An 11,970-nucleotide genomic window follows, 5' to 3' on the forward strand; every position below is an offset into this window, starting at 1 on the left:
ATAATATGCTTTATCGTAGTACACACTACACACTGGCCTCTGGGGCTCATGAAGCCCTTATCTCTCGCCCAATATCTCATCAGCCATGGTTGTTTCTTCCTCAACCTCCACCTCCACCGGCTCCACCATCTCTCTAATAGAGGTAAGCCCCGCCAACGCATGTGGCTTCCATTTCTATTAGAGAGATGCACAAATAAGTAGTAAAAGTAACATTTTTGTTTATTCATAGGGTACTACATCCATCCTACCTAAACACTATCCTTTTCTTTGTTCTTAATGGGAAGAATATTTCACTTCCTACAACAAACACTATTATGTAAGAGGAGATTCGATCTTAATATACAAAAACGTCGTTGATCCAAACTTGAACGTTTCTTTCAATTTCGAGAAAAAAAATATCAGTATATCGACCAAAAGCAATTAGTGATAATGTGATATAACCCAAATAGCTACAACAAAATTTCACGAAGTATATGAAAAATGGGTTAGTCAAATGTGAAACTTTCTTTTAGTATTGCGAAGAGAAATATCAGTCATCGTTTCACAGACATAAGCCAGAGAGATGGCAACTCAACAAACTATGAACTGCTACACGAAAATATAAATATACTAGCAATACTCATATTCTTTGTTAAAGTCTAGTGATTATTTATTGAAAAGCTTACACACATGTATATCTAGCTAGTTATAATATGGTTATCATAGTACACACTACACACTGGCCTCTGGGGCTCATGAAACCCTAAACTCTCGGCCAATATCTTATCAGCCGTGCTTGTTTCTTCCTCAACCTCCACCTCCACCAGCTCCACCATCACCTTCACCATAACCACCCCCAGACCCATAGCTGCCACCATGAGCTCCACCACCCCCAGACCCATAGCCGCCGCCATGAGCCCCACCACTCCCAGACCCGTAGCCTGACCCAGAGCCATGTCCATCCCCAGAACCAAACCCAAAACCGTACCCCCTTCCATACCCAGTTGGCGACCTCCCGTATCCTGACCCATAACCCAATCCGCCATCTGGGGTCGTACTCCACCCCCAATTATAGCCCCAGTTCGGCCCGTAGGCTGAACCGCTACCGCTGCTTGGGGTCTCCTCGTTCTTCCTTGAGGAGATTTCCCTAGAACAAGAAGCGGCAGCGATCAAAAGAAAAAGGAAGAGCGTGAAGTGAAAAATATTGAGCTGCATTTTCGGTTAGGTTGTGTGAAAGCTAGTATGTGTGAGTTAGGTTTTTTTGCATGCGGGTGAGTGGGCATTTATAATGGAGTTTGATGGATATGCACAATTGCACTTGCACTTCCACGATGACATGACCTATTCACATGTTTAACAAAAATGATATTTTTACTATCTGTAACAAAGAAGGGACCTACATGTATTGGTAGGTTTTGTTTCAATTAGAGAAATTTTTTAATGTGTTGTGAATATGGTTCGATAAACAAGTGTTATAATATAAGTGATTGAAATTTTTATTTCAAATATCCAACCATTTGGATTATACACTTGGTGTACAGACTGTTTCTCAAAACACCGAAAACTTCTCATAAAGAGATGACACAAATATAATACAAAAAATGTGATAATGTAACATTACTCTGAATTGAATAACTCGGATTAGTCAATTTGGTCCTGAGGTCGGCATATAGTGTATAAATATATTTTACCAAGAATAAAGCACTAGAAGGACAGATCATTATAATTCCCACCACCGCCCTTCAACTGATTATTACATGCACATGAATCACCCTCCAACTGATTCACGGAAAAGTGCCATAGTGTAGAAGAGTTTCATGCCACGGGATTATTGTAAATCATATTAATCAAGCACTGTTAGGTAAAAAATATGCGTGAGGATCAAATTGAAGTATCGTTTAGATAAGTTTTCCTTGTAGACTAAAACAATGCGATTATAGAGACAATAAATTATTCGACACACAAAACTAACTTACTGACACACTAATTTATAGAAATAGCAATTTATTATATGTAAAGCTCATCTATATTAGAAAATATTAGTCTTGTTTGATATAAATAATTAAATTAAAATGAATAACTTTCGAAATTTGAGGTACTTTGAAGCGATTGGAAAAGGATTAAACATGCATGAAGAACTTCTCCCTCGTCCTCCCATTTTGAGGAGAATTGAAATGGATTCTTCCATTTCAATTTGATTTTCTTGAATAATTCATCTACTATCTTCAAGTTGGTTCAAAAATTTTCATTTCTTCTTTCAGCCTATCTTGATAACAGTTGTTTGTCCATTCTGATCCCATCCATTGTACCGAACGAGACCATTAGATCCACAAGTGTATCAGTTTTGTGTTGCGTTGGGGACACATGGCAACGAAAGCATGCTAACCAAACAACACCTGCTGTAATTTTCATTTAGTTGAGAGCAGCTAAAGTTGCTTTTAGCTTCTGTTCTTGTTATGGTGGTGTAGTGGCTGCCATGCCATATGTACCCTGTTTCACCTCCACCACCTAAGGTTTGAGTCATTTGGATGTTCAACTCGTCCTGATCCATTTAAACAAAAGTGTCTTGATGAGAATCTGAGGGTGCACGTACAGTTTCTGATAGCCAAGTCTGGTGGCCAAGTGGCTTACTTCGCACTTCACAAAAACATTTAGCATATACAGTAACACTGGACCACATTTAAACACTTTCTTTGGAGAATCTGGGAGAACAATATTACAGCGAATGTTACTCACAAAGTGGAAATAAGATATGGAAAGTATGAGATTTTTTATGATGCTTCAGAATATTGGGTTTTTGAACCGTTCAATTTTTGGTTCAAAATCTTACCAAAGTTAAAGATTGGGTGGTTAAAATCCGAAATATATCATACACTACATTGGATATTATGTCAGATATTTATACAAAGTTGTAAAAAGTGTGTTATCCGGGAGCTTGGATTTGTCTGGAATCGAGAGAGCAATGTTAGTGCCATGCACAGATATTTGCACATGCCAAGCTCGTTCTAGGGTTTAGTTGGCCATATGGGTTTTAGTTACTGTGGGGATGTCCTCACTGTGACGCATTTGCCAAGGACCCCAATGGGCCTAGTGATCCACATAACACGACATCAGCACAGTTTAAATTTTCATTTCTCTGTGTTACAGATAGTGTTATACAATCTGCTTGTATTATACACTGAGTATCTTTTTCTTAACATTATTTCGATGAAAATATAAACATTTCATGCTCATGTATTACGTGAATAAATGTGAATTAGTACCACCATGTGACAGGTTTCAACAAATAGACTCAAGCCTTGACAGAATCCAGCATCTGTTTTTGAATCCAGAATGGAGGTGGAGTAAAGGTGGTCAAACATGAATTGGACTATTTTGTGTTGTTTGAAAAATCATATGGAACTTTGTAAAAACAAAAGACACCCATACGACGAAGCCCAAAATCCATCTAACGGTCCACTATACCCCAAAATCCAATCCAAACAATCTCTTGCCATGATCTAGGCACACGACTATCCCAATAGATCCCCAATTTTTTTTTTTGTGTTCGAACCTAAAACTTTTTACTTGCAAATAAAAAAAAGATATACCACACTACAGTATTAAGTGAGAATTTCTAACTTTTTTTGTTCAGCGGATTGACACCACATTTTTTGGGTGAAACCGGAACCAAAATTGATTTTGTGGTTTATTTCAGTGTGGTTCAGTTGCAGTTAAGTTTCAGTTGGATGTGGTTCAATGTAGAGTGGTTCGGTTGCAGTTCAGTTCGATGTGGTTCAGTTTCAGTTGCGGTTCGATGTGGACCGGTGGTTTTATAGCTTGAAACGCAATGAAATTCATTACAATTCGGTTCGTTTTGGTTTCGATTTCAAACCACTTAAAATCTAAATGGGAAGAAAATCTACAATTAAACAGAAACAAATCAGTTTTCGAAACAGTTTTAGAGTGCAGAAAACTTGGCAACATAAAAATGTTGCAAGAGAAATTAAATAATAAATAATAAATAGTGGCAACATCGAATGTTGCAGTAAAATTCAAATAAAAAATCATCATCAGAATGGAAAGTTGTTCTCATCCACAGCAAGATTTTTGCAGTGTAGGAAGGTGTCCTAAGATTATTCCATTTTTCATCACCTGATGAATTTTTATTTTCAAACCATCAAAACATTCACAAATATAAAATACAATAAATCTAAATTAATATTTAATTCAGATTCAGAAGTATATCAATTAACATCACTCGATAACAAATATCTCAGATCAAGTGTTGGATAATTTGATTTCTTCATCCCAATCCATCATTCCCACAACCAAATTCACAATTAAAACAAAATAAAAAGATCGAAATTTTAATTTAAAAAAAAAATTAAAGTGGGAAAAAAGGGGAGAAATACTCAGTGGTGGCTAATAAATATTAGGTTCGATTCTGCCGGCAAGTTTCCTCAACCTTACTCAGAAGAGGGAGCTTGGTATCCTCATAGCAATCCCACCTTTTCTTTAATTTCCCACCGAAATTTTATTAAGCTAAACAAAATAATTAAAAACAAATTAAATAAAAAGGAAAAACCAAATCATGAAATTTTTTTGGAGAAATAAATATTAAAATTGAGAAGAAAAGAAGAGAAAGAGAAGGCTCAGTTCAGCGGGGTTGTCGACACGCAAACATTCTCTGAAAAGAGAAGCCTACAATCCGGTCTGTTGAGCTTGAATTTCATTGGGTCATCACCGCCAATCTCCTTCTTTCTCCATCTCTTAAACTTTTTGCTACCTAAAATTAGATTTCTGCTAAAAAAATGGCGATCGGGATGATCCAAACAGAGAAAAAGTAAACCCTAGAAGATGAACATGAACGGAGAAGGCGCTGCCGGGTTGACTGGAAAGTGGGCGTCTGCCATCGTTTTATAGAGATGGAAAGAACTAGGGTTTTGAGGGAACCACGGGATTTCAATGGGCCGAATTGCCAACCAGAGCAACGAACTAGGCTTTGAAAACAAATGGGCTTTCAATGGGCCACATAATTTATTTTCGACTTTTATATTGCGGTAACACTTGATATAAGAAGGGTTTCAAATTTGATAGTGCTTTTTCAGGATTACGAATGATTAGTTTTAAAAATATTTTCATCAAAAGAGTTTTCTGTTGCTTTACAAGTATTTTCAAACGAGTTTATAGTTAGTTTAGAGTTTACAATTGTTCGAAAAACTAATGTATATATCTAGTTTCTAAGACCATCTCCAATGGAAGAAATTCTTCAGCTTGAAAATCGAACCATGCGGCCGTACAACCCACACACACAAAATCCTCCATGCCTCACCCCTCTGATCTTTTCATGTTCACCTGGGCCCATTGGTGCTCGAACCCCTCTTGCACTACACAACGGGGCCCACCACCAATGGTGGCCCACACCCAAGACCTTCTCCGATGGCGATGAGAAGCTTGAAAACTGAAAATTTTGCCCCCAAATCTTCTCCAACGCATGTACTTAAGGGTTAATAATGTTAGTTTTCTAGTTTTGGGGTGGGTATACAAGTGTTATTGAAGAAGTTCTTTGATCCAAATACCGGTTCCGGGGGCTATACGACACACACACAGAGAAAAACATCCCTACGCCACAAGGCCAATTCCATTGTGTCTCATTCCCTTTCTCACAAGGCGAAGAGCCGACCACCAATGATGATCGCACCTAAGGCCTTCTCCTGCTATTAAACGGGGGTAAAATATGAGTGGATATGAGTCAGCTTTTGCCCATTTGCAATGGAGAAAACGCAGGCCCTGCGCGCACAATAAAGCCCTCTAACCCATGTCGAGCGCGCGGACCACAACGTGCAGATAATTAAAGGTCTAGACTCTAGATTAAGTGAAAGGTTGAAATCGTACGGTCACTTACTGGGGTCCGACCACATGGCGACGCAGGCCCTTGCGTTCAATAATTTATTTTTTATTTTTTATTTTTTTTTTTATTTTTTAATGTCGTGGCGTTGTCTTTTGGAGCACAAGCACGATCCCTCCAATTCTATATGGCCACAGTCAATTTTTTTTTAGTGAAAATGTTTGTTAAAAAAATAAAAAAAAGATAAAGTGTTATTTACACTTCAAAAATCTCATTCTTTTCTTTTCCAATATAGAAAATTTGGAGTATAGAATGAGATTTTTGGAATGCTAATAACAATTCCCAAAAATAAAAAAAAAGATAGATTATATCAAAATGAGGGGATACTAAAGATACTAAAATTTTAAATTATTTTTTTGTAAATTGTATGGTGTGGCGATTGATGATGGTTTGACTTCTTCTTTAAATCATAAAACATGAGTCAACCATCTACGGTCATATTATGTGTTTGACCAAGATAGTCTAAAAAAGCATTTTTCAAAAATTAACCGAAAATTGTAAACAAAAAAATGCATATAAATAAAAATTAAACAATTTATAATATGAGTCCTTTATTATTAAAATAAAAAAAAAGATCATCTACAATATAAATGTCACATTATAATAGTCAAAATACAATTCATGATTGATGTGTCAATCTAAAGTCTTATGTCAAATTTTGTGTTTCTCCAACCAAATTGTCAATATTATTTTCTTATTAATGTAGAGCTTTAAGTGGTTATATTTATTAAAAAAAATTGTTGAAACAAAATTTTTATTGATCGAATCGAAGTGGAACAAAGAATCTCCCATTAAGCTAATAAAAAATAAATTTAAAATTGACATCAGATTTACCTCCTAATCACTAAAACTTTAAATTTAGTCAGCAAATAACTAAAAATATATATTTTTTCCCTAACCATTGGTGATGGTCTTATGGCCAAAGCAAGTGATAGAAAACATTGTTACAACTTAAAAGTGTTCTAAATCTAACCACCATGGTGTGACCCAATGATTGTAGATGAATTTCAAGCTCATATTTTACACGACAAGTCTTGGATTCCATTATTGGCGCTGAAGAATCGCACGAATGTGGCCAACAGAGTCTAAAATGCCCTTGCGAGTATTCCCGGCTACCGTAATAGTGAATTTTCATGACAAAACCACTAATCCTTTTTTTTCTTTTTCTTTTTCTTTTTATTTTTCTTTTTCTTTTTTTAAAGATAAAAAAAATTAATAAAATAAAATAAAACAGTGCTCTAAATCTATTAAGATTGTCCCTTCGCTTCTAGCAAGAGCAAAAGTGTACAGTGGATTTTATTTATTATTCAGAATACAAATTCAGATGAATCTGTTCATATCACATCCTCCTTAGTTCTTACAATACCAACTTGTACAGTTTTCTCCCACAAGTCTAGAACATAATTAAGAATACGTTAACAGTAAACAATCTTGCGTAATAATAACAGTAAGCAATTAATAAACCAAGTTGATTAATACTGGTCTTCAAGCATTAGATTTTGGTTGACGACATTGACGACCTAGGAACAATGATGGCCTTCAGAGGGTTCTTCATGACAACCGTAAAAGCAAACGTCTCAGTCGGATCCGGCGGGGAATCTGGCACTGGCAACCATTTGAAAGCGTGCACCATCCGGGCAAGCAGCAGGTTTATATGCAGAGTTCCCAACGTCCACGCCGGGCAGATCCGCCTGCCTGCTCCAAACGGCACCATCTTCACCCCTTTGGTCCCCGTCACGTCCACGTCAACCCCGTCTCCTCCCGCCATGAACCTCTCTGGTCGGAACTCACCCGGGTCCTCCCACATCTCCGGATCCTCAGTCAGCCATGCAGTGTAAAACTCCACGCTCGCATCCGCGGGCACAGTGTACCCGCCGAGCTCCGTGTCCTTCACTGCTGCGTGTGACAAGACGAAGTGGCTTGGCGGGTGACGCCGGAATGTTTCCTTCACCACCGCGGAAAGGTAGCTCATTTTCTCCACGTCACTCTCAGTGATCACCTCTTCTTGCGGCTTTTGTTGATCTGCATAAGGACTGCGATCCGTCCCTACACAATCAACGATTTCCTTGTAGAGCTTCTCTTGAATTTTTTGGTCCATCACCAAATGAAACAAAGCCCACTCCAACGCAGTAGCACTCGTATCCGTCCCGGCGTTAATGACTTCGGAGACTAGCGTCACCAGCTCCTCCTCTTCCAACCGCCTGCGGCCGCCGTCTTTTCCTCTTCCGGGCACCTCCAGCTCAAACAAGGAGTCAATATAAGCAGCGCCCTTTGGACTTACCATTATCTTTCTAACATTTTCATCCTCAACATTATCACTTTCAAGAACAAATGCTTTTCTGTCTCTAACAAGTGGAACCAAACACTCCAACTGCCTCCTCCTCAGCTCTTTCGCCTCCCCGACCTGCCTGCGGAACAATGGAGTCAGCACTGGCAGGAAATCAGGGAGCTTCGGAGTTGTCACCATCATAACGTCTTTCAACACGCTCTCGATAGTCTTGATCTTCTCGTCAGAGATTTTCGCCCCGAAACACAAGCATATGAGGATGCTACAGATGGTGAGCCGGCATTCGCTCATCACATGGACAATGCCGCCGTCGAACTTTAACAGCCTGTCCATGTGGGATTTGATAGCCCAGTTTCTGATCCAGCTGCACTGCCTTATCCTCGCTGGGTTGATCAACTCGGTGACGAAGTTTCTTCGCAAGGTACGCCAGAGAGGGCCGTACTCTGCGGAGTTGATGGCGCACTTTCCGACGCTGAAGAGGAGGCGGATGGGGGAGTCAGCAGGGCGGGACGCAAACTCGGGACCTCTCTGGACGAGGGCCTCGTGGATGAGGTCGGAGCTGGTGACGATTATGAGAGTCCGCTGCCCCATCTGCATGGTGAAGATTGGTCCGTACTTTGGACGTAAGTCGCGGACGACGTAGATGAAGTGCCGACGTTGAAGGATGACTTGGATTAGATTTCCCACTATTGGCCACCCCGGCGGCCCCGGCGGAAGGTTCTTACGCCCATCGCCAGTAACTGACCAGTAACGCCACCATAGCCGGAAAAACACAAGCCCCAAGCACACCAGAACGACGTCCATCATCACCCCCTCCATGGATAACCCTAGCTTAGAATATCAACTTCTCTCTCTGTAACCAAAACAAATTTAAAATCAGAGAAAGAGAGAGATGATTAGGTTGATGAAGTTGCTGAGCACTTTATATAGAGAAAGTCCAGTGGCATTTGTATTCGCTTGGACAACATATATATTCAAAGAATGAAGCTTATGGATGTGAACTATCCTAAACCTAATATACCGTATAATTTTGCTATACATCATAAAAGCATTAACTGCTGTAATATTTATGGATTCACCTACTCATCTTTTGCCACCTGCTTCCGTTTGTTTTACCGACAGAGCAATGAATTTGATTAGCTGTGGCTGGTAAAGGACAGAGATTTTTACAAGATACTCCACATATCATATATAAGTGAAGGAGTAATAAAAGATTAAATTTGTAAATTTGTAAGCTAAATGATATAGAAGTTGATGGTTGGATTGCTACTAAAGCGTTAACGTGCTCAATTTCTATTGGTTATACATTTTTTGGTTTGCATTCCTCTAAATGAAAAAATGATAGAAATTTATTTATCCCTCTCTTATTTTATAACACGTAAAATACTCACAAGCATACCTCTTTGTAAAATTTGTAAGTAAAAGAAAAACGGATTCATGGTAAAATCCTTATATGATGCATTTTTTTTTTTTTTTTTTTACAATTTTTTGGATGATAAAGGATCAAATGGTATAATTCTTTTGCCGGTAGATTGGAGGATTAGAAACATGACTATTGCTTTTTTGAATACGACTTTAAAACACTATCACTTTACCAACTTTTATTTCGTGTAAGTCTAGATAAACACTACAGAAATGAGTGATCATTGGGGTCAAATGAACATTTTTGATATGAAACAGCAAGAATAATGTTATCTTCAACTGCGAAGGTTAAATATTTAAAAATTAAAAATGATCTTATTTGTTCAAAAATTTATCTCCAACTAATGACTAAGATATAATTCTATGGACACTACCAAACGATTATTGGCCAAAGTGGTATCAAGCTGGCCAAATATAGACCCCCTCTTAGCCCTTTTTGGGGATTTAGATTTTTAGTTGCAATAATTGATTCAAATTAAACGGTTAAATTTGAAAACATGCAACAATAATTTAATTAAATTAATCAATAAATTTGAAGTATAAGGTTTAAAATAATAAATTATTAAGGGACTAGGTTTAGTCCTTTTCGATTAAAAATAGTATATGAGTATGACCTGACATTGTTTATCAAAAAATAATTTTTTGCAAGATTATAATTTTAGACTGAATTATGTTTAGGCTTTTGTCGGAGATGGCCTAATATGTTGGATAAAGTTTAAGTTGATATCATGTAATTTCTATGGACACCAATTAATCTTCGGCAGCACGGTCAACTTTCTATATGTTAAATTGTTATGCACTATTTGACCGTTTTGTTTCATACCAGACAAAACAGGCCAGAGATCAGTAGAGTGAATTTTCCAGGAAGAGAGGAAAAAAAAGGCACTCAGCAAAGGAACACAAACGTCTTTAGGGCAGGCTTTCCATGCACATGCCTCATTAACCTTTTGACTTTCGAGCCTGCACTAACACTACGCGTCTCCCATCTTTTTAGAGTGCCCAATTAATCACGTAATCACCTACTTACCTATGACTTTGTTCATGGCAGAAGAAAAAGAAAATAAAAGGGCAATAGCATATGACCACTGGCGGATCCATTAAGGGGCAAGCGGGGTCAGCTGAATTTTCTCAATTGAAATGAACCAATAGTCTTGCAAATATAAAATGGTGGAGATGGGAGGAACGTGTATTTACTAATTACATTGATTTTGATTCTACTAGTTCCTACTACTTCAATGGAGATCTTTTTTTGCTATAAATAATTGTGAAAGTTCATTGCATAACCTAATGGGGGTTGAGTGATAGCATGCTAATTTATACTGAAAACACGTCTTGGACAATTATAATTTGTATTGTTATTTATTCTATAAATTATGAATGATGGAACTATGAGTTAATTTTTAAAGTTAATATGTCTAGGTAATGTTTTAAACTTTTAAATATGACCCCTGAATATTTTTTTCTTAGATCCACCATCGCATATGGCTTTACCCATGACCTCCACTGCTCATGGTTTCACTCACATTTGGCAACGGCATGACTTCACTCACATTTGGGAACGGCATGGCTTCCCTAATGGACCAAAAAAGAAAAGAGAAGGGCAATGGCATCATATAAGTACACATGATATCACCAATTTTAATTTTCATAGGTGTCCATGATCTTCTCCTTCAAGTCATCTTGAAGAACCACTTGCCGGATTGTGAAATATTTATTCATGAGGACAAGATAAAGAAACTCTAATGTTTAAAATTTCTTCCATGAAAATATTAAAAAAAAAAAAATAGAGAAAGATATGGAAAAAGGGTGAAGATTAAACTTCACCTCATGTAAGGAAAACTCTTATATCTAGGCTAAAATCAACGAATATTGTCGCTATTTCCGACACATATGTAAACTATTAGAAAAACTCTTATATTTCATCAAAACCAATGTCAGACAATTCCTAAAGTTTTATTTTAAATTTTCATCATTTCCATCAAAGGCAACCGATATCGATGTTCTATACATTTGTCGACATTCCACAAATTTGCATATTGATATTTCCACCGATACTGGTATATTAAACATTGAACAACTCACAATGTATTTTTTATACGAGCAATTTGGAGGAAGGGAAATTAAACATGGAACATTCGGTGCAAAAATTAATTATTAAATCTGTGGGATATATATTTAGTTGATGGTCATATCTTACAATTTATCATAAATGGGGATGGTGGGATATATATTTTTCATCAACTACCACCACGCGTACTACTACCAGTAATTTGAGATTCTTGCTATAAGTTTGTGTAACTGGTGAGTTGGTAAGGACTGTAACAACTGCATGCGGCCATGCCTGCTCACAAGCTTGTTCGGTGTAGTCAAAGTCTTGCCGATACAATGGGTG

At 37.6% G+C, this 11,970-nt stretch overlaps 2 protein-coding genes and 4 non-coding genes across 6 annotated transcripts; all 6 read right to left on the minus strand.

Annotated features, from left to right (window-relative positions):
* Nucleotides 1-485: 485 nt before the first annotated feature.
* LOC108867686 (glycine-rich cell wall structural protein 2-like) lies at nucleotides 486-1,248 on the minus strand. The gene has a single exon (XM_018649021.2). The coding sequence runs from the start codon at nucleotides 1,192-1,194 to the stop codon at nucleotides 787-789; it is 408 nt and encodes a 135-aa protein (XP_018504537.1). The 5' UTR covers nucleotides 1,195-1,248; the 3' UTR covers nucleotides 486-786.
* A 2,776-nt stretch (nucleotides 1,249-4,024) lies between these two features.
* Nucleotides 4,025-4,121, minus strand: LOC125469021. Its single transcript, XR_007251343.1, has one exon. It is a non-coding gene; the product is annotated as a small nucleolar RNA snoR31/Z110/Z27 (small nucleolar RNA).
* A 67-nt stretch (nucleotides 4,122-4,188) lies between these two features.
* LOC125469023 lies at nucleotides 4,189-4,277 on the minus strand. Its single transcript, XR_007251345.1, has one exon. It is a non-coding gene; the product is annotated as a small nucleolar RNA snoR31 (small nucleolar RNA).
* A 92-nt stretch (nucleotides 4,278-4,369) lies between these two features.
* Nucleotides 4,370-4,468, minus strand: LOC125469016. Its single transcript, XR_007251339.1, has one exon. It is a non-coding gene; the product is annotated as a small nucleolar RNA R30/Z108 (small nucleolar RNA).
* Nucleotides 4,469-4,607: 139 nt separating this feature from the next.
* Nucleotides 4,608-4,713, minus strand: LOC125469022. Its single transcript, XR_007251344.1, has one exon. It is a non-coding gene; the product is annotated as a small nucleolar RNA Z107/R87 (small nucleolar RNA).
* Nucleotides 4,714-7,134: 2,421 nt separating this feature from the next.
* LOC103959778 (cytochrome P450 77A1) lies at nucleotides 7,135-9,123 on the minus strand. The gene has a single exon (XM_009372135.3). The coding sequence runs from the start codon at nucleotides 8,973-8,975 to the stop codon at nucleotides 7,362-7,364; it is 1,614 nt and encodes a 537-aa protein (XP_009370410.2). The 5' UTR covers nucleotides 8,976-9,123; the 3' UTR covers nucleotides 7,135-7,361.
* Nucleotides 9,124-11,970: the final 2,847 nt, after the last annotated feature.

This window comes from the organism of the source record quoted next, unplaced genomic scaffold (genome assembly GCF_019419815.1).
Source record: "Pyrus x bretschneideri cultivar Hongxiangsu unplaced genomic scaffold, Pyrus_bretschneideri_v1 Contig4, whole genome shotgun sequence".
NCBI lineage: Eukaryota > Viridiplantae > Streptophyta > Magnoliopsida > Rosales > Rosaceae > Pyrus > Pyrus x bretschneideri.

Coding starts and splice junctions, on each gene's coding strand:
- LOC108867686 (XM_018649021.2), bottom strand. CDS start 1,194: ATGCAGCTCAATATTTTTCACTTCACGCTCTTCCTTTTTCTTTTGATC.
- LOC103959778 (XM_009372135.3), bottom strand. CDS start 8,975: ATGGAGGGGGTGATGATGGACGTCGTTCTGGTGTGCTTGGGGCTTGTG.